This window comes from Pectinophora gossypiella, chromosome 24, assembly GCF_024362695.1.
Source record: "Pectinophora gossypiella chromosome 24, ilPecGoss1.1, whole genome shotgun sequence".
Taxonomy (NCBI): Eukaryota; Metazoa; Arthropoda; class Insecta; order Lepidoptera; family Gelechiidae; genus Pectinophora; species Pectinophora gossypiella.
Genome location: NC_065427.1, coordinates 2,017,550 through 2,042,286, shown reverse-complemented (window position 1 = coordinate 2,042,286; position 24,737 = coordinate 2,017,550). Strand labels below are relative to the sequence as shown.

General features: G+C 37.8%; 1 protein-coding gene across 7 annotated transcripts in view; it reads right to left on the bottom strand.

The window, feature by feature from the left end:
- The window catches only part of LOC126377833 (filamin-A), a 96,472-nt gene that overhangs the window by 42,121 nt on the left and 29,614 nt on the right, over positions 1-24,737 (bottom strand). For 2 of the 7 annotated variants that reach the window (XM_050025780.1, XM_050025782.1), the window contains exons 2-3: positions 11,636-11,754; positions 11,349-11,399 (exon numbers count right to left, since the gene is read on the bottom strand). The exons of 1 other annotated variant lie outside the window; for it this stretch is intronic. In XM_050025780.1, coding sequence (XP_049881737.1) covers positions 11,349-11,352 — 4 coding nt within the window. In that variant the 5' untranslated portion in view covers positions 11,353-11,399; positions 11,636-11,754. Of the gene's footprint in view, positions 1-11,348; positions 11,400-11,635; positions 11,755-13,340; positions 13,459-24,737 lie in introns of those variants that run through there. 4 more of the 7 variants (XM_050025783.1, XM_050025784.1, XM_050025777.1 and 1 more) reach the window with 3 other exon arrangements.

The following is a 24,737-nucleotide window of genomic DNA, read 5'->3' as shown; positions in this document are numbered from 1 at the left end:
GTAAGTACAAATGTATTAATAATAAGGTATACCGTATTTATAATTAAACCACATACCCCATTTTTAACACTCACAGCCTAATGCGCAAATATTTACAGCCAATTTTAATGTTTACTTTACCTCTTTGTTTTCAATTTTGACATTGATTGAAATATCCTTTTTGCGCGTTTTATTTTTGATATTTTTATTGGTCGGGTCAATGTATAACGGTCACCTTTATGGAATGACGACTGACTATTTAGAAAATAGAAATTAATGAGTATAAATGCTTAGGTACCTAGGTATATAAGGCCAAATTACTGAAGTTTTTTAAGAACGTCTAGAGACCTGTGCCGAGGTTTTTCTTGCAGCTAGTTTTCGTCGGCTATACAGGTTGTGAGTAGCTGAAGAAATAAGCGTATAAGACGTTTGAGAAAATATATATTTTTATAAAAATTGACGATTCAAACTGGACTGTGTTACCTAATCAATAAATATATTTTTGAGTCTGAGAATAATATGTGAAGTTTAATTCAAATTCAAATTCGTTTATTGCAAAAAATGTGGTACATATATGGCAGTAAGAGTAGTAAAATTATAGTTTCACACTTTTCGCTTATAATAGCATGCAAAAAAAATGTTTTGGTATAGTAAACAGCGAGGCAATGTCACTTGTGCGTATATTTTTGCTAGTTCTTTGCCCTGGTTCCAGCGTGTTTACATATCGCCATTTCCGATAATATTTACGACGTATTGACAAGCTCCCGGTGCGCTCGATTTATAATATTTATATGTATATTTTATCATGTTTGTATATGTCACTAAACATGATGGGCTGACCTTCCGCGTTTACGTGTTGATCATTTAATTATTTGTGTTTGTAGCGGTAAGATGTTGAGGCGATTCTGTTAGTTCGAACTTTAGAAGTATACTGTAAATGGCGACATCAAATTAATTACCTTACGCTCTTTTATAGACTCCTTCTAGTCGTGTGGAGATATATAACTTATTTTACTGTAGATTTGCCTCGCAATTCACTGCTTCGCGTGACAATGTAGGAAGCGCTGAGGCAAACCTAATAAGCGGACATCAAATAAATAAATTTAGGACTCTCAACTGGTTTTCAGCTGGTAAACCGATGTTGTAGAGTTTGCTTATTGATACTTGAAGTCTTATGTACTACTTAAACTATTTTTGCATGGTTTGTAACTGTTTATTTTGCAAAATAAATTATTTGATTTTGATTTGATTTACCACGGCTCATAACTATCTATTATCGGGGTATTTTCATTGCATATCCCATAAACAATATTTTTATTTCTTAAAAAAAAAAATCACATAACATAAGCTGACGACTACATCCCAATTGGGGTAGTTAAAGGTACCCCCACATCCATCGCAAGATGAACTAAGTACCCGCACCTCACCAAGCTTTCTGTTAGACTAACGTGATAGGTGGTAAGCCGTATCGCCGTCTATAATGATCGTGCCAACTGTCTTAGTGACAACTGCACTTAAGATAAATTAATAACTCATTCGTGCAATTCCTTCGATTGTCCAAAGAATACCACAATACCACGTAACACATGGCTTACATAATTTTAATCGGCATCGTATCTCATTAATATAATAGGCTAAATTCCAACTAGTCAAATCAGTTACTTTTTACGAAACATCAAAACACGAAATTACCATGGAATTTTTTATGAAAAAGTAACCTGTGACATCATAGAAAAACGTGACAAAATGTCGCACTTATATTACATTTTCCTCTAAGTATAAAAAAGTCATAAATAAGTTAAGTAAATAGAAAAAAAAATGTTTTTCGTTAGTTTTACACCTGTCTTGATTTAGTAATCAGGGTTTCATAATTTATCTTGAATCTAGTACATCACCCAATTAGGTAGGTACCTACCTTTTACACAAAGTAAACCGACCAAGATCGTAATATTTCAAAACCGTCTTGCTACGCTCACAATTCGCATAGCTATTCCGCTCGCCGCATTTGAGTGCGCATTTATTTCGTTATTGCGCATAAAAATTTTTTTGCACGCATAAAACATCACTGTGGTAACAAGGGCGTACACCTTCGGAATTCCTTGTCAAATCCTGGCTGTATGTTTGTTATATTATTTGGTCGTATATTTATACTGTACAGAGAGGAACTCAGAATGTCACGTTTTTGAAAGAAACAAGAAAACACCACTCTGATACCGACCTCGCATCGGCCCATCACTATCACATATCCATCACGGTCACATTATCACTATCGGCCCATCTTCTTCTTCTATCGTGTAACGACTACGTACTTACATCAGTAAGTAGTAACCGGGACCAACGGCTTAACGTGCCTTCCGAAACATGGATCATCTTACTTTTTGGACAATAAGGTGAACAGCCTGTAATGTCCTAACCAAACTAGGGATCTCAAAGTTATTTTTGTGATATGTCCCCACCGGAATTTGAACCCGGGACCTCCGGATCGTGACCACAAAGCTCATCACCATAACTATAATGTGGTCCAGTGGATACATATATGTGCTTACGTATATATGTGTATTTTTATTTATTTTTTCTTGATATGAAATCAAATGTTACACACTTTATGTTAACTATAATCGGCCCATTAGGGTCGATTATGTCTTTGAAATATTATCTTCTCAAACTTAGGTTCGCGCCCAACTGGGCATCCTCAGCCTTGTCTGTCTCAAATTTTGTACCAAGTAAAAGCCCTCAACGCCCCATAGGTGCTACGTTTAGGAACCAAAACAATTTTCAACAACTTTCAACAAAAGGTTGAATAGAGAACCCGTACACTAGCGTCTTTCGGGCGTCGTAGTCATGCCAGCGTCTGCGCGACGTCGACGCCGCATCGACGCGACGCCAGCGCACGCTCGGCGTTCGGCAGCCGGCCAGAGCTTACGTCGCACAGACGCTGGCATGATAACGACGCTCGAAAGACGCTAGTGTGGGGGGTCTCTTACTTAGCTAAAACCTGATTCGACAGTCGATATCCAGCCGCCCAGTCATATTTATTCCATCCCTACCGACGGCCCTGTCCATCAGTCTGAAATATCACAAATCGCAATCAACGTTATTAATCGATGTTTACAGTAAGCGCGCGATTTTGTTAAATCTTGAGATATGGCCTTTTAGCAGTTGCCAAATGTGGGACCGTCTCAATGCTTGCCTGATAACCTCGGAAATTATGCAGTTGAATGTATTTACTGAAATATTCTTGTTAGTTGTTGATTTCTTAGCATAAAGTGACATAATCTCACGATTATAGAGCCCAAGGGTAGTTGGCCTGTCGGAAAATTTATGAAAATGTTTGTGTTTTTTTTTTAATTATTTTCAGTTCCATACTTACCCGAATGTATGAGAATTTGCCAGACGAAGTGCAACAGCAGATAGATCTCATTAGAGACCGAATATTGAACTGGCAGCCGTATAATGTTAAGAACATCAACTTTAAACTAAAACAGTTTCTATTAAACATGGATTTAGATGATTTTATGTATGCTTACTCTGAGCTTTTAAAATAATTTGTTTACAATGTTGTTACTAACTTTAGCATTATTTACTAACTACATAATTTTAAATTTATTACTAATCCTTTAATATCTATTTTAAGTTTTTTTTTGTATTAAAATTACGCCGCGCTGTCTACCTACTGAATATGTACGTATATTTATGTCATTGTTTTAAGACGAAATTTGTAGCTAACCCTATCACAGGCTTCGGTCTTTTTGGGTTAAATTAAAAACAATTTATCGCGTTAACACGCTCTTTTGGGTCTGTTTTGGATAGTGGTGTAAATTAGCTATAAGAACTTGTAATAATAATAAATAAATAAATAAATAAAATACTTTTGCGACGGAAAATTCCACTTGATATCAACTCAGAATCATGGTCTGAATCATCACTCAAAGTTTTCGTTACAATTTCACTAACACTGTATATTGTCGACGAAAATCACGTTACAACTGTTAATTTTAAAAAGAATGGGGAGTGATTGAATATCTCGGGCGAACAAAATAGGCACCTCGCTGGTATGCAACACGTTTGACGTGTGCTGTCAACTTAATTCTGTCGGGTTATTAGAGGGTTTTTTTCTGCCTAAAATAGACGTGTGTCTCATAAATGTTTACCGCTTTTTTTTGAAAAACCACATTCTGAAGTGAATTTATGAGTTAAATAGAAAAAAGAAAATTATTTTCGTCAGTTTTAGATGTCTTTATTTAGTAATCAGAATTTCATAATTTATCTTTGACCTTGAACACTATCTAAATTGAGCTTGACGCATTCCCCTAAATGCCATTTATAACATGTTCAAAATGATAACTCACACATGAAATGGTCAAAACACTAACATAAAGTACCACATTATGATAAATGGATTAATTTTTGTTGTAACACGTGCAAATATCAAATTAATGTCACCATATAGCATTATAGTATTTTATGCAACAGTTGTATAAGAAGGGTCAAAAAATGCGAGTGGCGGAGTTGCGATGTGAGCCTTGGCGAACATCGCAATAAGAGACGCCACGAGCATTTTTTGACCTAGTTATACAACGTTGCATACAATACTTTTTCTACGACGACGTAATTTTAAATGAAACAAAAATTATACAAAGAAAAATTTTATTTATAAAAATGAAGATGTAAATTTTGAAAGGTATTGTGTGATATGGTAATATTGGGTACATTGGTAGGTTTTACTGCAGTGTTGATATTATATTTTATACTTTTTAGTGTTTTGAAACGAAACACAAAAATTTTCCAATTTATTTTCCAACGCGCGGGAAAATGGCGGCAAATGTATACTTTTTTTTATAGTATATCTATGGCACCAAACAAAGTAAAGGTGCCAGTTTACAGGTCAAAAAAAAAACAACAACAATGCTTTTTTGGCGACATTATAGTACAGTTACACTTTGTAAACAATGCTTTTATAGGCCATAGAGCGTACACTTTTTCAAAGAGTTTAATTATGTATGTACTTATATTAGACTTTTTGGTTATTTAAATGCCAGATTAAAGTAGAGGAGTAGAAAAAAGAATTTAACAAACCAAAATAATTGAACAATAAAAATATTTTCGTTGAGGAACAACGTGTGAAGATCTAAATCATTTTAATAGGATCTTTTGTATCGATGAAAAGTTGGCAAGAAATGTTATATTAATTTGTAGCAGTTTATCATTACGAATTGTACCTACATTCAGCACTAATTTTACTTTCGCTAGCAACACCGGACTTGTCAAATCTTCAGGTTAAATAATCTGTGAAAACGGAATTACGCTCTTGGGCCTTAGAGGGTCACAATTGGGTAGTTTCCTTGGTCAAAGATAGATTATGAAATTCTAATTACTAAAAAATAAAGACAGATCTAAAGGTGACAAAAAACATTTTCTTTTTCTATTTAAATTATTTATGAATTTTAATAAAGAAAAGTTTAATAATAAGTGCGATATTTTGCCGCGTTTTTCTATGACGTCACAGGTTGCTTTTTCATAGAAAGGTTGAGCGTTGTGCTCACGATCCGGAGGTCCCGGGTTCGAATCTCGGTGGGGACAAATCACAAAAATCACTTTGTGATCCCTAGTTTGGTTAGGACATTACAGGCTGATCACCCGATTGTCCAAAAAGTAAGATGATCCGTGCTTCGGAAACACGTTAAACCGTTGGTCCTGGTTATTACTTACTGATTTAAGTACATAGTAGTTATATGCAAATGGAATTTCCTGTCGCAAAATTCATGAAAATTTCAGTGTTTTCTTCTAAAATCATTTTCTGTTCCATACTTTTGCGACGGAAAATTCCACTTGATATCAACTCAGAATCATGGTCATGGGATGATTCACATCCCTCAAAGTTTTCGTTACGATGTCACTAACATCCTGTATATAAAGAGAATTTGTCAAAAACACATATGTGTGCAACCTTAGATGAGTCAGTGTTGGGACATTTTGAGAATCTAGTTTTTCAAACAATCTGAATGTATGCCAGCATGACTGTTTTATTGCGTCGTGACGTAAGCCGGGGCGGAGCTGCGATAATATGCTACTGTCAAAATTGATGACACCACAAATAGACGCGATGTTTTAAAAGATGTAAGGCTTAAACTATACAGGGTGGCCAAAGGTTCACGTTCAAACAACTACAACAATTTTGGTCAATTTCTTACTTTAACTTCCAGTAACATACATAAACTCACGCCTATTTCGCACCTTTTTTTTGACGTGACTTATTGTAGATTTGCCGCAGATGGCATTAACTACTTGACCGGACAAATAGGGAGCGCTGAAGGCTCTCACCCGGTACAACGTTTAAGACAACAGGCCTGAGGGTGCGTAGTTGGGCGCGAACCTCGGCTCAGGGCGTCGTCTGAGAGGAAAAATATTTGAAAGAATTAATCGACCCTAGTGGATCGATAGCGATAAGCGCTGATTGAGGGGAATCGTCGACCACGCTGACGGGGTCGGTATCGGGGTCCGCCTATTTCCCACCGGGGTAAGCAAAGACTATGGAATTCTCGGGGGAATTTGCTAGGGCCACCAAAGTATGGAATAGAAAGTAATAAAAAAAACACTAAAATTTTCATAAATTTTGCTACGGAAAATTCCACTTGATATCAACTGAGAATCATGGACTGAAACAGTGACGGCCGTAGCAAAATATTTAGGTGGTACGAGACCCCTCAGCTCTTTAACATACAAAATTTTCGATTAGTTTACGGCCACCGAAATTTACCTATTGAAATCTTTTAAAAATGTTGTTTTCGGCCACCCGGTATGAGTTTTATGTGGCCGCAATCTAACCCGATGAAGTTAGTCTGCGGCCAGGGTGGACCAGTCTTGGTTCATTTCCAACCCTCCCCTTTCGACGCGCACCTCGCACCGCCCTATCATCCCTTAAAGTAAGGTTGAAAATTTGTTTGTGACAGTAAAATAAGAATAGTCAGATGATTGTTTGTGATGATCCAAGGGGGTCCGTGTTTCTGTATGTTTGTGATACTTACTTATTGTTTTCCCGGTCCATATACTGCGCTTTATACTCACTCTGTTTGTTACGCATTGTATTTATTGTACATAAGGAAGAGACGTATCCGAGATACAGGCTCGGCCTAGTTCAGATACTAGTGAACACTAGACTAAGTTTATAATGCGTTACTTATATTAAGAAATTATGTATGAACCCTTTATTAAGTAAATAAAAGTTTATTATAATTATTAAAGTTTTCGTTACGATGTCACTAACACCCTGTACAATTCACAGCTTTAATTGACACCCCAAAACTGTAAATATCGCGACATTTTTCTTTCCAATTTTACGGTTATGTATCGTGGGCTGGGTGTTATTAACTGTTCTATTTGTGAACATATGTTATACAGCCCTGCTATTATTTCAAAACGCTTCTAGCGTTAACGACTTTGTATCACCAGAGTATCTGATTTTACAAAGAAACGCGTTGCTACGTGCTTTTTGTTACTTCAAACATTTGTAGGTTTAGCTATAAAATGAAGAATAAATACAGAACGGACACGCGTATACGTATAGAAGACACGACTCCGTGGTCCAGTGGTTAAGCGTTGGGCTCACGATCCGGAGGTCATGGTTCGATTCCCGGTGGGGACATATCACAAACATCACTTTGTGATCCCTAGTTTGGTTAGTACATTACTGGCTGATCACCACATTATCCGAAAGTAACATGATCCCTGCTTCGTAAGTCACGTTAAGCCGTTGGTCCCGGTTACTACTTACTGATGTAAGTACGTAGTCGTTACATGAGCCATGTCAGACTTTTGGCGGCTCAATAGTAACCCTGACACCAGGGTTGATGGGGTTGGTAATCACCTCACAATCCACACGATAGAAGAAGATTATCTTGTGTAGTTTACCATTTTAGTTTGTACCACACCCCGAAGTATCTATTCAAAAACCTCATTCTTACCGTGTACCGCCTAACGCGTAAGTGCGAGTGAGACACAGTTCGCGCGCTCTCCCTCACTCCTTAGCGCCTTACGGCCATTTCAGAATCAGAATCATTTCTTCAACGTAATTATCATATAAACTTGTTGAAGGTCAATTTAACATTTTTGAATCTACGTCATTTCGCGGGATTTGATACTCAATCTTGTTTAGTTCATAAAAAAATGTAAAGTTAGGATGGCTGAAAACGATGAAAGCTGCTTGTTGGTGATAGTGAGGTTAACTAAAAAAAAATATTTTTTGAAAGAAACCAAAAAGATTTATCATAATTAAAACACATAATGGTGGCGCGAGCAAGCTGGGGACAGCGAGGAGTGGAAGAAGGGAAGAGAGGCCTTTGCCCTGCAGTGGGACATTGAGGGCTATTAATAATTAATAATAATAAAACACATATTAACGGGTTCTTACCGCGTTTAAAGCAGGGATATGAGACTCCCATCCTAAGTCTCATATCCCTGCTTTAAACGCGGTAAGAACCCGTTATGTGTTTTAATTATGATAATAGCCGCGTGAACTTAAAACAATGTAAAAACATTTATTATTTAATATAACTAACTAAGAAATTAAGATTTCTTTGGAAATCAAAACAAAAAGTTATAACTCAAGTTTATTCGCCCAATCTCGTGAATCTCGAACGGGATCTCGTCATTTTATGCTTCGGAATTGATCCCGAAAAATTTGATGAGATCTCGCGAGATTCCTTACTAGAAAACGAAACTCGCATATTACAAGAACTTTAAATAATTAGAGGTAGCGTAGTAAGTAACAGGGAATTTTATTATAATTTTTACTATCACTTCAAAGCTAAGAGACGTCATTGAGTTTATGAGAAAAGGAAGTGGACGAGCTAAATTGTGCTGAACGTCTACGAGAGTGTGTTGTCGGGCTATTTATTTCGCAAAACATTGTGTCAAGTTCACTTAACGTTTCCGGGCAAGCACTGAATGGCATACGAGGCAAATCTTCAATATCTCACGTTAAATAAAGCTAATCAGAAAGTAGAAATACTTTCCCCGAATAACATTGTACCGTGTTCCAATGTGGACTACATTATATTAGACCTATAGTCCACCTTGTCGTATCCGACAACGGCGACCTCAGTCTGTTCTCGTGCGCTCGAATGTGACTGACAAAGCCGAACTTTGTTTCGATCACCCGGTCACATTGGAGGCAGAATAGCTGTCCATCAATGTGACGAGCAATAGCTGTACATTGGGACACGCTATGAAGGCCATTTTGACATAATAAAGTCCAGCAATTGGCACCTTCAATATAGTTATAAATTAACACGAAACTTGATGAACACAAAGTACAACTATTTGCTCCTTTAATGTATGTATTCATTAATAAAAAACTTGTTGAGCGGGACAAACGTATCACGTAATGATATATGAAATAAGACCTGCAAAACCCCAGCTTCAATCAAAAAAAAAAATATCAACAGAAATCAAAATAACATTAGATGAGAAACTAAAGTGAGTATAGAAGTATATTTTTATTTATTGTTTTTATTTTATTTAATAATTTATCCGTATCCGTGTTCTTTGTGTTTCTTTTGTCTGATCTATTGTGTGCAAATAAATAAATAGTAAAAAAATAAATAAACATCTGAGGGGTTAAAATGGCCACATCGAAGCAATTCATCTAAGAAAGCAATATTGCTATTTGAGATTTGTTTGCATTGCGCACTTACTTTTATATGCGCAAATGTCAAATTGGTTTCTCACATAAATTGCTTCGATGTGGCTATTTTAATCCCCCTGGTCTCTTCTGGATCAAAACAGCGCTATTTAGCCCATTTCTGTCACCATTTTCATTTTTCCAATTTTAATGTCTCTCGGCTCTTGGGATGAATTGCCCTAAGAATTAATTAAAATAACCCGGCAACAAATTTCAATAATAGAGTTACATTTTTCATTCAGTTGAAAAACTTGAATTTGTAGCAAAACTTTTGAAGTAGAATTTCTTCTGGAACATTTCTTTATATATTACGAGTACCCACTCATACTGTGACAAGTCTGAAACCCACATTTTTCTTCCAACGCTGGAATTTTCGGTGTTCCTATGAATTCGTGGATAGAATGTGGTTTGTATACGTGTCATGCGATATATAATTCCACACTAAACCACCTGCTGTCATAAAACACGACTGAGCTTGCGTCACACCGTTACAATATACTTAACTATGTGTAGAACATATCGTTAATGTGAATATTTTTCTGAAACTATTTGTGTCTTTTAGCAAACTAAAGGACAATCGGGACGAACTCACCTCTTCGACGATACTCAAACTCAAAAATATCTTTAGGGGTGGCATTAATAAACTAATAATCTCAGCTTCGAGACTGCCCTCAAGATCATATCAATGTGACAGTTTTTATATTAAAACAGGGACTTGAGCATGATCTTGAGGTCAGTGTCAGCTGACATTCGTTTATTAATACCGCCTTAGGTAACATTTGGGTAGAAGGCAAGACGGAAACTACTATTTTTCCACAAAACGTAGCATGGAGAATGCTACACCGACAAGAGCGTGATGGTGAAGAGGTAACATAGGTACACTTTCGATCGTCATAGACTACTGCAGCTTCTCACAACCTTTATAGTCGAGGAAAAGTAGCTGCAAGTAAAACCTCGGCACAGGGCTGTGGCTAGACATACTAAAGTCTTCTTTATTGTATTATTATTGTGTTATAGAATTTGATTTACCTAAAGTTAGGTGGTGTTTTAAAGTGACCGATGTTTTTTAAGACAAAATCCAGATAAATATAAATACAGTGCATCAGTTTTATAACATTTTAGGGTTTCCAGAGGAGAAGGACTTCGTATGAACTAGTACCAGGTCCATCCGTGATAGTTTAATAATCATTTTGCCTAAGCTCGAATGGCTACTCGCCCAATGATTATTCATTTTCAGATTCATTAGAAACAGCACAATCTGGTGATTCCAAAGTGTAACTGTAAACGAAAACACCTACAACACAATTGCTGAGCTTTCGTAAGCTCTAGAAACTAGCTTTGAACGTTAACGACACCTAGTGGTTGTGAAGCTGAACTATTTAAATAACCCACATCTATGAATACTACGCTATTCAACTCTGCGTCCGTTCTAGTTCGGCTAGCCACACACAGATGGCGCTGATTAATAAATTTAATAGTAAGTTGAATTTGAAAAGTTTCGCACAGATTTTTGCCAATCTGACAACACATGACATTCACATTTGGATAAAAGGATTTTACATTGTGACTGGGCAATAAAACACAGTTTTTCAGGACATACACAAAAGTTCACGGGGTAAAAAAAGCTTCAAGAAAAACGTCAGGGATTTTTGACAAAGACACAGATTTCGATGGTTTCAAACCGACATACCCATTATGTATCTCCTAAGATCTTGCTGTTGAAACCACGGCTGATAAAAATCTGCAAATGTTACTTACATCACTAAACTGTTCAAACTTTTTCTTTCGGGTTAAATATAAGTTGTAGTAAATAGTGTTAAATCCTTTGATTTGTGTTGCGTTCCAATTTTTAGAAGCTGTTAAGGTTTTTGCTTATAGTTTGATAACTTTAACACCAACCGAAAACTTATTGATTTTCCCTTTTTGATTTCAACTTTTAAAAAGCAAAATCAAAGTGAAATAAGTTGAATGACTGACCTTCTAAAAACTGTCTGGTGGGGAGTCGCAGGGAGACTTTAAGTGATGATGCGTAGCTGGAGTCGATGTACCAGCGAGGGTCGCGAGGGTCTCGGTCACCCAGCCTACTGCCGCTGCCTCTGCAACACCAAATATTCTTGGTTAATACTTTTTTTTTTCTTAAAAATAATAGGCTCGCGTTTGACCACAATCTCACAGGTGATATTACCACCACCATCAGGATGGTAAGTGACGATGTGGTCTAGGGTGGATCACGCTTACCCAGCAAAAAATGCAGAGAAAATCAAAACAGAGAACCAAGCAGCAGGTTCTTTTTTGTATTCCACCATCCCGCGCTCCAATGCATAAACTTCGTTCACTCTTAGGTTGCCTGTTTGATAGGTAGTATGTTTATGTTTTTGTGGAATAAAGAATTACGCAATTGCAATAAACTGATTAACCCTTAGAATGGCATTCACTACCTATTTGATGAGACAAATGGGAAGCGCTAAGGCCCTGAGGCTGGGTGGAAACGCCAGCTCTCAGCGTTACGTTGCTTAGAAAATCCAGTACCAGTAAATATAGCTCAACAGCTAGCATACTTTCAGAGGAATACCAAAACTTACATTAAATTTAGGTCTTCTTTTATCGTGTGGGTTGTGAGGTGGATTACCAACCTCATCAACCCATCAGAAAAATTGTACCTCGGAAGGCACGTTAAACCGTTGGTCCCGTTTACTACTTACTGATGTAAGCAAGTAGTCGTTACATGAGCCATGTCAGGGGCATTTGGCGGCTCAATAATAACCCTAACACCGTGGTTGATGGGGTTGGTAACTTACAAGGTGGGCTTAGCAAAAGTGGTAACCTTTGTATAAGGTGGGATTTGGCCAGTTACTTTATTACATGTTTGCCAAAACAATGGTACTAAAATACCCCCGCTTATATAAAATATTCATTGAGAAATTCAAATATTAAAGCTCGATGCAAATGGAATTCTAGCTTAAAAAGCTCGGAGCTCAGCGAGTTGGGAACTGTTCACTCAGTTTCTGCACCCAAAGGTTTTACCTTCCGTATTTATCGTTTACCTACTTACTTAAATAGGGTCTTTAGGTCGATTGTTTGTGTTTTCAGGTGTAAATGATCAATTATGCCATTTTAACTACCTATGTGCTTAGATGTATTTTCTAAGATTTGTTTTTGATTCGGGATCGAGATTCCACAAGATTAACTCAATCTGTATTTGGCATACTATATACATATATTTCATTATGGTTTATTAAAATGCTGTAAACTTTTACGTAGTAAAATATTTAATGTGCAGTTTTATTAATAAACGTCAAGTATTATTTTTATTCAACTGAGATAGGTATCTTAAGGATATCTCCATAAATTTAATATATAACTAATCTAAATTCCATAGAGACTATAATTCCAGTAATTCAATTACTTAATAACATAACGTATTTTTATGTTGAATCTACGTCTGCACAGAATTGGCTATAAATAATATAGTATTCTATATTATGTCATTAGTTTTCTCAAGCTTTTTGAGGCGAATAAAGGGGTTTATGAGAGCTGCAAGTCATAAAAGAAACTCATTTAAAATAGATTAGCAGAAACACAACAAAATCAGAGGTTATGGCGAATCAAAACATTCGCAATAAGATCGCTTTTCAAAAAAACCGCGAGCAATGTACAAGCGAAAACTTTCTGAAATATTTACCCGGAATCCATGTTGGAATTATTCTACGCGTATAATCTTTACATTAAATTAAAATTCGCCAGCGATATACAAAATAAAAACTACATGTTTCCACCGTACATATGTCAAACTAAACTATTTTCGGACATCCAAGTTCACGTTGGTTGCTACGAAACATAAATATATCTGAACGTCTGCGCAAGTGCGCAAGCTGAGCCAGCTTCAGCTGAACTTTCAGTCTCGTTATTCACCGTCGTGATTCTTGTAAACAATCAAGAGATGGCGCTAGTCTCGAAATTGAATATGTCCGTTTTGATACCGCTACTCCTCAACAGATGGCGCTATAAACGTGAAAGCTTTTGTATGACTGAAATTCTGAAATGTATGCATTTTCGCGTGGACTCAAAGCAAAATACCTACGCTGCTAAAAGTGTTTACAAATCGTGATGGAATGAAAAATGAGCTCGTTGATTTTGACATGTTTACTTTCATATTCTGATTCATGCGCAAAGTATGGCGCTATATCCGATATTATAAAAAATCGATGAGAGATCTTTCAGCAATAGAATCATTTATTATGAGAGGATTAAAATTTCAGAAGTGTTAGTAACGTTTTTTTTAGAAATAGCACTGTTACCTAATCTAAATAGTTTTTAGAAACTAAAAAACGAGAGAACGATCAGGAGTAAATATCTGTGATAACTTTTTAATTTCGCTCAGTCCTCGGTTTTAACTTACATACATATATTACATACATAGTTTTCTTGACCATTATTTGAAACAGTCAATTTGTCAAGACTTTCCTCTTGTGACAAGAAATACCAGTACCATACTATTGTATTGTAAAGTTCTTTTAGTAGTCTTTCATTCTACACTTCCGAAACATCGAAACAAGCCTATCACACCACAGCGTCTTCTTCATCATCATCAATTTAAGAGCCACGCTCTTGTCGGTGTGGCATTTTCCATTTATTTATTTATTGTAAAAGACGAGCACAACAGTTAACAATCATAATAGAGGATAACATTTAATAGTGGTAGGTAGGTATTATACCAGATTGTGAAACCAGTAAAGTGTGTTCGATCGACCTTAACAACTGTGATAGAAAAAGAAAAAGACAAAAAAATAGAGGAAAATTGTTAACGATGTGAAGCACAGATAAATATTGATTAGTTATAATAACCTCGAGGTCCGGGTTCGATTCCCGATGGGGACATTGTCGAAATCACTTTGTGAGACTGTCCTTTGTTTGGTACGGACTTTTCAGGCTTGAATCACCTGATTGTCCGAAAAAGTAAGATGATTCCGTGTTTCGGAGGGCACGTTAAGCCGTTGGTCCCGGCTATTAGCCGTAAAAACACCTCCACCAACCCGCATTGGAGCAGCGTGGTGGAGTATGCTCCATACCCCCTCCGGTTGATTGAGGGGAGGCCTGTGCCCAGCAGTGGGACGTATATAGGCTGTGTTATGTTTTTAGTTATAATAATATGTTAGTAATGAACAATGATGATGATAATTATGTAAGTAACAATTTACTTAATTACGTTTACAATGGAGCATTTGAAAGCCCAGTAATTGGCATTAAAAATTCCAGTCTATCAAAGGCCAATTCCTTGACTTCCCTATAAGACACGACGTTAACCTTTTCTTTAATCTGTTCCACGTAAGCTCTTCTTATCTGACCGATATGTATTACTTCGAAATAGATCTAAAATAAATATATTTTAAACATTACTACGACTAAATGTTTACAGTTCAATAAATCTTCGAGAGCGTTTTCATTGCAAGCGAGATAAAACTTGAAAATACACACCTGCTGACCATCTTGACAACAGTTGTTATGAGGTTAAAACTCTTACATCACGCCCGTAACCCTTGTCAGGGTGAGCAAAGTCACATATCGACGGTTTGTATTGAAAAACCGGCGTGCGTGTATGAAGCGATTGATAAATGTGGAGGAAGCAAGAGAAGTGTGTCAGGATCGAAGCAAATGGAATTCTATAGTCTCTGCTTACCCCGGTGGGAAATAGGCGTGAGTTTATGTATGTATGTAAAAAAACCCTAGTAATTATAACATATCAACATATCATCACGCTTGTATTCCATGAAGGGGTAAGTAGAGGTGTATAGTAGATATTTTTTTTTTTTTTTTTTACGTGACTTATTGTAGATTTGCCGCAGATGGCATTAACTACTTGGCCGGACAAATGGGGAGCGCTGAAGGCTCTCACCCGGTAAATGTATAGTAGATATACACTCACTCCTCGCTCACACAATAGGATAGTTTGAGTAATTTCCAACTAGTCAAATCAGTTACTTTTCCTAAATGTCAAAACACGAAATTGCTATGGAATTTGTATGAAAAAAACAACATACGTTATAGAAAAACGTGACCATTGTCGCACTTATTATTACATTACATTATTACATTTTTCATCATCATCAGCCCATTAACGTCCCCACTGCTGGGGCACGGGCCTTCCCTATGGATGGATAGGGAGATCGGGCCTTAAACCACCACGCGGGCCCAGTGCGGATTCATGGTTATTAACGACTGCTTAACCTGCCTTCCGAAGCACGGAGGAGCTCGAGATGAAAACTTTTTTTTGTGGTCACCCATCCTATGACCGGCCTTTGCGAAAGTTGCTTAACTTCAACAATCGCAGACCGAGCGCGTTTACCGCTGCGCCACCGAGCGCCTCCATTACATTTTTATTTATTAAAATTCATAAATAAGTTACTTAAATAGAAAAAAGAAAACGCGTTTTGTCACCTTTAGATCTGTCTTTATTTAATTATCAGATTTTTCAATTTATCTTTGACCTAGGAAACTAACCAATTGTCACTGTGTTCTTGTGGTTCGCCCGGTTGCTTCCTAAACGGGGTGCGCCAGTTCGAAACCCGGTACGCGACTTGCAACAATAAGTTATTAATTTATCTGAAGCGCAGTTTTACCAACACAGTTGGCTCGACCATTACAGATGGCGATACGGCTCACTATTTAATACGTTGGTCTAACAAAAAGCTCGGCGAGGTGTGGGTACTTAGTTCATGTTTCGATGGATGTATCTCTAACAACCCCAATTATGTTATGTTCTCGCCAGTAGCAGTAGAAGGTACAAAATGAGCTATTCTATACACAATTAAAGCACATATTAACGGGTTCTTACCGCGTTTAAATGGGGATATGAGGGAGTCTCATATCCCCATTTAAACGCGGTAAGAACCCGTTATTATGTGCTTTAATTATGATAATAACCGCGTAAACTTAAAACAATATATATTCTATATACATCATCATCATCTCCTTAGCATTATCCCGTTTCACAGGGTCCGCTTACCTAACCTAATGATTTGAAAGGTCCGGTGTTTTTACAGAAGCGACTAGCTGTCTGACCTTTCAACCTGCGAAGAGAAAACCAGCCCAATACAGGTTAGGTTAGGTTTGCATTTCTCGGGATTGTGGGTTTCCTCACGATGTTTTCCTTCACCGCTGACAACATGATTATCATTTATGATCCAAACATGAATTCGAAAACAAATTCCATAATCACGGGTTTAGGAATGTGGTGGATTCGAACCCGCGACCTCAAAGTATATTCTATACTATTCTATACTATTCTATTGAAAAGCACGTTCCAAAGGACAAATCTTTCGAGATGTCCGATAACTATAATACACAAACATACGAATTGACAAGCCTGCTTGTTCTTATAAAATAATAAATTAGACTATTACCACTGAAAGCTAAACGTTGTGTTTTGGCTTACACCCAAAGCTTATTTGTCTTCGCTTTACAATTGATTTTCGACATTCATTCTTTAGAATTGGACCTAGAATTACATCATCATCATCATCACCAGCCCATTAACGTCCCACTGCTGGGGCACGGGCCTTCCCTATGGATGGATAGGGAGATCGGGCCTTAAACCACCACGCGGGCCCAGTGCGGATTGGTGGTTATTAACGACTGCTAATGCAGCCGAGACCAACGGCTTAACGTGCCTTCCGAAGCACGGAGGAGCTCGAGATGAAAACTTTTTTTTGTGGTCACCCATCCTATGACCGGCCTTTGCGAAAGTTGCTTTACTTCAACAATCGCAGACCGAGCGCGTTAACCGCTGCGCCACCGAGCTTTAGAATTACTTACATACATTGACCGAATTGGAGATGTCCTTAGAAAAGGTTCAGTACGATCTCCTCTGAACCTATGTGCGTGTATGAAACGATTGATGAATGTGGAAGCAAGAGAAGTGTGTCAGAATCATTGGCATGCGATTTTCGGGTATATCCCTATTTTGGGAACGTCCTCGGCAGTAAAATGGCGCAAAACTTATGTAAAAAGAGCTTTATTACCCTAACCTTTAGGGAGATAGGACCAGGGGCCTATTTAATAAAACTTACAATTGTAAATTACAATGACAATTTGATGTACATTGCGGAGTGTGTGATCACGAATATTTTACAGTTTCATATTAGCTACGTAATGAACATCAAATTGTCGTAGTAATTTACAATTGTAAGTTTTATTAAACAGGCCCCTAAATGGAGAATGCTACGCCGACAAGAGCGTGGCTTTTAAATTAATAATGACGATACATACAGGGACAGTGACATCGTAACGAAAACTTTGAGGGATGATTCAGACCATGATTCTGAGTTGATATCAAGTGGAATTTTCCGTCGCAAAACTATGAAACGGAAAATAATTACAAAAAACACTAACATTTTCATGAGTTTTTCGACAAGAAATTCCACTTGATATCGACTCAGAACGATGGTTTGAATCATCTCCCCCAGTATTCGTTACGGTCTAACATCCTGTATGTAGCGTGTGAGGATAATAAATGAAAATAAAATTAAATTCATCTTTTTTGGGATTATGTATACGTTTTTACAATAAAATACCAGACAATATTTTTGTCACAAAATAAATTTAAAGCTCACGTGAAGCTTACTTTATGTAAAAAGCTTATTATAAGATTAATGATTACCTAAATGATAAAAATGTCTGGTATTGAATGTGTTCCTCTAGTTATTAAATAACTTGTAATATACCCTCATTGATTTAAAAAGATATGTTGCTGTTGTAGTTTCTTGTCATTTCGTCTTCTCAGCCATAACACCTTGCAAAATGACGTAAATTCAAAAATGTTACATTGACCTTCAACAAGTTTATCCATGATAATTACGTTGAACAAATGATTCTGATTTCTGAAGCAACATATTCGAGCCAAACGCTTACATTTATTGTTTACATGCTTACATGTGACAAGACTTGTCCAATACACCACACCACGTGGTTGTCACACTCGGATTATACACTAATACTCGTTAGTCTGCCTGTCGTATCCAATATCTCAAACGGTATCCAATACTGAATGAATTTGCAAATAAAGACATACATACAGTCATGAGCAATATAATGTAACCACTTTAGGACTCTTTCGCACTAACATATTTGATATTTAGTGAGACTTACAGTTCAATTTGTCAAAAAAGTTAATGTGACATGGTACCAAAGTGTATACATATTAATGCTCGTGACCGTACATAAATTCACGCCTGTAATATCTGTTAGGGTTGGCAGAGCCACAAGTAATCTGAAGATAACTTGCAGTGACCCTAACGGCCTCCGTGGTCGAGTGGTTGAGCGTTAGGCTCATGATCCCGAGGTCCCAGGTTCGAATCCCGGTGGGGAAATATCACAAAAATTACTTTGATCCCTAGTTTGGTTAGGACATTACAGGCTGATCACCTGATTGTCCGAAAGTATGATGATACGTACTTCGGAAGGCACGTTAAGCCCCGTCCCGGTTACTATTTACTGATGTAAGTAAGTAGTCGTTACATGAGTCATGTCATGGGCCTTTGGCGGCTCAATAGTAACCCTGACACCAGGGTTGATGAGGTTGGTAATCCATCTCTCAACCCACACGAGAGAAGAAGAAGTGACCCTTCATGTTTGACAGTCAGTTTTGGGACAAAAATATGTATCCGACGAAATTGCAATTTATTTTGACTTCCTAAAGCTTATTTCATTATGATTTGAAGTAGAAGCCTGAGTAATGTGAGAATTGTTAACGCCCTTAGCGCTTCTAATTCATTCGGCCTAGCAGGTAACGCAAATTGCGACAAATCAACAAAAAGTGACGTCAAACTACAAAATAATTGAGTCGTGTACCAGGTTCAAGATAAATTATGAAATTCTGATTACTAAATAAAGACAGATCTCAACTAAACTCCTTTTCTTTTTTCTATGTAACTTATTTGCGAATTTTAATAAAAAAAAAACATATTTATCAAGTGTGCTTTTTCATACAAATTCCATAGTAATTTCGCATTTTGACATTTAGTAAAAAGTAACTAATAGGAAACTAGACTATTGAAATCGCAAACGTGGTGTCCAGGAATTGTGCCCAGTTAATGGCAATAACCCCATACACCCTCCGGTTGATTGAGGGGAGGCCTGTGCCCAGCAGTGGGACGTATATAGGCTGTTTACATAAACAGTCTATCGTAACATATGTATGTTATGTTATGTAATGGCAATAGACTGGCCTATTACATGGGACTGAAACATAAACATAGCTGGCGAAAAGTGGGTGTGTATATGTCGCAGTCGGATTGTATAATCCGCTGTATTACATTACAGCTAGCCGTGTTGAATGACGTATGGCGACGAATACGTTTCGGCGGTTTTTTACTTAGCCGCATTCAATACAGCTAATCGTTGAACCGCCGCATTACAAAACGGCCCTGTTTTTGAAAACAGCTAGTCGTAATGTAATACAGCGGATTATACAATTCGACTGCGACATATATACTAATAGACCTCTGTATACTCTTTCAGGGATATAGGCGTTCTATGTGTGTTTACGTGCACATTAAAATGTAAAGTCTGCCTGCTCCACTCGTTATAAGGCTAATATTTCCGTTCAAAGATCGATTTCTGCTTTCCGTTATGTCTTACACATGGTTTTATAGCGAAACTTCAAAGGATAACCCGTGCATTGCTCTACCAATATTCTCTGTCAAAGCATTGATTGCCCACTTTGGTAGGTCGATTTAATGGTTTAGATTATACCTCTATAAACGTTTCATCTCTGTTTATCGAGGGTGAGTCCATTCATGTTTATGGCTGTAGATAAAAGTGTTTGAGAAGAGATAGAATTGCTACAGATAGACCGGCTAAGGGTTTGGCCGGCTAGCCGATTATTCATCCCCAGAAAGCCGACTATCAGCCAATTGTACCGCTAGTACTGTGTAGGAAAATGTTTCTAAAATTAAAAATATACCATCAGTGACCATTATTGTCATTAACAAGTTGGTTCGAAGTAATATACGATCCCGACGACCCGATTACTCTGGTCATAAAGGCGGTCAATCAGCTCGCGACAACGAACACTACAGAACCTCGATAGCGACACCTCCGGCGTGGCCGATGATTTCCCTCAATCAGCGCTTATCGCTATCGTCCCACTAGGGTCGATTAATTATTTCAAATAATCTCAGACGCCAAAGCCGAAGCTTATTAATTGCCGCATTCTTCGATTAGTGACTGCTAGTGCCCACCCCATTAGGATTTACCAGCGTGAGTTTATGCATATTTTTGAAACTAAATTTTATTTTTGATATAACAAGCTATAAAACCCGTAGTTGCAGCAGATACCCTCTGCGCAGGCGCACTGCGACGCGAAGCAACAGCTGCGCTGGCGGGCCGCCCGCCATTGTGGCTGCTTGTAGGGCTGCCTGTCACACAATTAGGTCATGTTGCCATTGTATTCTTCGTTCCCATTTAGGCTGATCCACCGTACATCCATCGCAAGATTAACTGTTACTTACGTACCCACGCTTTATCGAGCTTTCTGTTTCCATCATCATCTACCTGGCAATATCCCGTTTTTCACAGAGTCCACTTACCTAACCTGAATATTTAACAGATCCGGCTGTTTGACCTTCCAACCCGCGAAGGGAAAACCAGCCCAATACAGGTTAGGCCACAGACCTTCGAAAATGAATTTCTCGGGAATGTGGGTTTCCTCACGATGTTTTCCTTCACCGCTGAGCACGTGACAATCATTTATGATCCAAACACGAAATCGAAAACAAATTCGGCAATCATTGATTTAGGTCTGTGCTGGATTCGAACCTGCAACTTCAAAGTGAAAGGCAAGCGTTCTACCAACTGAGCTACCGCAGCTCTCGACACTATCATACCATAGCCCGAAAAATCTCGTTCTTAATGTGTGCCGCCTGAACTTATGCGGGCGAGCGAAACAAACAGTCCGCCAGCGATGCCTGAACTCTGGGTCACTTTAGCATTATGTAAGTCGTTAAGAAGTGAAGGAGTGCGCGCGGGTTGGTAGTGAGCTTAATCAGACTCGCTCCATCCAAGCATCGTATTGGTGCTGGGTGGAGATTGTACCTTCTATACGTAGCTTATTCTATGCTGTTACTCCCATGTACATAAAAAAAATAAACTCGCAGCCTGTTTTGATGCAAACCAATACAATATCTAATGGAATTCTATAGTCTCTGCTTACCCCGGGTGGAAATAGGCGTGAGTTTATGTATGTATGTGGATATGTTGATGTTTAAATTTGAATTTGATGGTGATAAGTCACAGTTCATATTCAGTCCAACTTATTACATAAGACAACAACAATCCCATAGGTAACTAATGTAGCAGATACTCCGAGAGGCCCGTGTTGCTTTACAAGCAGAAAACTGCAGGGTCAAGAAATAGTCGGATCTAATAAACTTGGCGTTTGGCAGCCCTGAGGACAAGGATGAGAAATTGACAGCGCTTCACACGCATCACTTGCTCGTGTTGTAATAATTAAAAAAACTAAACCTAAAACTTAAAACGTGACTTTTGGCAGCCCTAAAAGCGCGGACGAGTAATTGACAGCGCTTCACAGCGCTTGCTCGTCTAATGACCACTTCTCACAGACGTCGAAAAGTTTACGATTGTCCAAAGTGGTCTATTAAGATTTTAGCGCCTACTTTATTGAAATATTTTTACATCTGATTACGAACAAGAGAAGAGTATTTTTTGAATTTTAGTTTAGAAGAATTGTGTCTTTTTTCAGACGACGCCCTGAGCTGCGTTCGTACCAAACTGGGTACTGGGCACCCTCAGCCTTGTTGTTTTAAATTTTGGACCGATGAGAGTTCGCAGCTCTCCCTATTTGTGCGGCCAAGTAGTTAATAAACAACAATAAGTCCCGTCAAAACAGTGTCAGTACTTTTTGACACGAAGGACTATAATATTATACAGGCAACGATGGATTGACCACCTGATACGTTCATCATATCCATCTTTATGTAGAGTTACCGAATAATCGATATTTAGATTGTTTAAGGGATTAGAAAATATCAATTATTAATCGATACACATTTGACTATCGGGAAACACTAATCTTGGGACTTCATATCAAACGTGGCTATAATTTGTCTTCCACCACCCGACCCGAGGGCACCCTCAGGCCTGTTGTTTTAAATGTTGTACCGGGTGAGAGCCTTCAGCGCTCCCGGGCAAAGAGAAGTTTGTCCGGTCAAATAGTTAATGCCATCTGCGGCAAATCTAAAATAAGTCACATCAAAAAAATATCTGTCGCACTAACATACTTGACATTTAGAGAGACTTACACTTGACTTGACTTGGTACCAAAGTGTATACATATTAATGCTCGTGACCGTACACGAAACATTACATTAGGACTAGGGCCCTGTGCTGGGAGGTTTTCTGGCCACGTCTTTCCCTCAGCGTCACAGATTCCGATGTGGTAGTAGTTTTACAGCTAAGTAGTTACATAATAATATATGTAATTTAATTTTTGACGTTCAAAAAGCGCTGAGTGTGTAATCCAATTTTGAATTTTTTTTTTTTTTTTTTGGAGAGTCAAACCATCACCAACTCTGACGATCTATGCTACATGCCCGAGAAGACAAACGATGCAAAATCCAAGGACTCCCCATTTCCACTGTGGCTGATTGTAGGTCCAAAGTTCAAGGAGAATCGAGCCCCGTGACGTTTCTCAATCCATCCCGTTCTAACATTTCCCGTCTCTTTCTACAGTCTCCCTAGGTTTCCTGGAGTGTTACTGTAGGTATGTCGAATGAAAATCGTTCTTATTGCAAACATGTTTTTACACTATTATCCCACAAAATCCGAAAAAACAGTCTGCTTTTGATAATTACATGATTATAAATATTGATGCCCAATGAATAAATTAATGTAAACCTTAATATTTACCGCATATAAAATAATATTGTACCTAAATAGGTATACGTAATTCATTTTTTCTACTCCTCTACTTTAATCTGGCATTTAAATAACCAAAAAGTCTAATATAAGTACATACATAATTAAACTCTTTGAAAAAGTGTACGCTCTATGGCCTATAAAAGCATTGTTTACAAAGTGTAACTGTACTATAATGTCGCCAAAAAAGCATTGTTGTTGTTTTTTTTTTTTTTTTGACCTGGAGACTGGCACCTTTACTTTGTTTGGTGCCATAGATATACTATAAAAAAAAGTATACATTTGCCGCCATTTTCCCGCGCGTTGGAAAATAATTTTTATAAATAAAATTTTTCTTTGTATAATTTTTGTTTCATTTAAAATTACGTCGTCGTAGAAAAAGTATTGTATGCAACGTTGTATAACTAGGTCAAAAAATGCTCGTGGCGTCTCTTATTGCGATGTTCGCCAAGGCTCACATCGCAACTCACGCCACTCGCATTTTTTGATCCTTCTTATACAACTGTTGCATAAAATACTATAAAACTAAAGTTAGTCCTGTTGATAAAGCCACCTATGTTTAAGTCTCATGTAATACGGGGCGAACATATGTATTGCCATTACCGGTCACAAAGGCTAGAAACCACTTGGTTTCCAGGATTAATTCTTAATTATTGACCAAGTGTAAATAAAATTGAATCCAGTCGGGGTAGGCAAACGTACATCCATCGCAAGATGAACTAAGTACCTACACCTCACCGAGCTTTCTGTTAGACCAACAAGATAGGTGGTGAGCCGTATAAGCGATTTATTAAAAAACGATTTGAAAATGATTTCCAAAGGTTCCCGTTACACGAGTCCCGGTTCGGCCTCGATGTTCGAAGGTCGACCTTGGTCGAGGCCCCGGCCGTGAGGACGCGAGGTCATGAACTGTTTCAGGGCCGGCCTTCGAGCGAGGTCAGAGGGGCCTCGGGAGGTGACCTCGACATTGGAAACGAGGTCTTTTGACACTGGTAACTGGGTGAAGTGAGATCTACGAATATATCACTCTATAGGTCTACACTTAAGACCATTTTTGTAAATAGATGGTTTTTTATAATAAACTCTTTATTGTACACAATAATTAAATAAATTAAAAAAAAAACAAAAATGGGTACAAAAAGTGGAC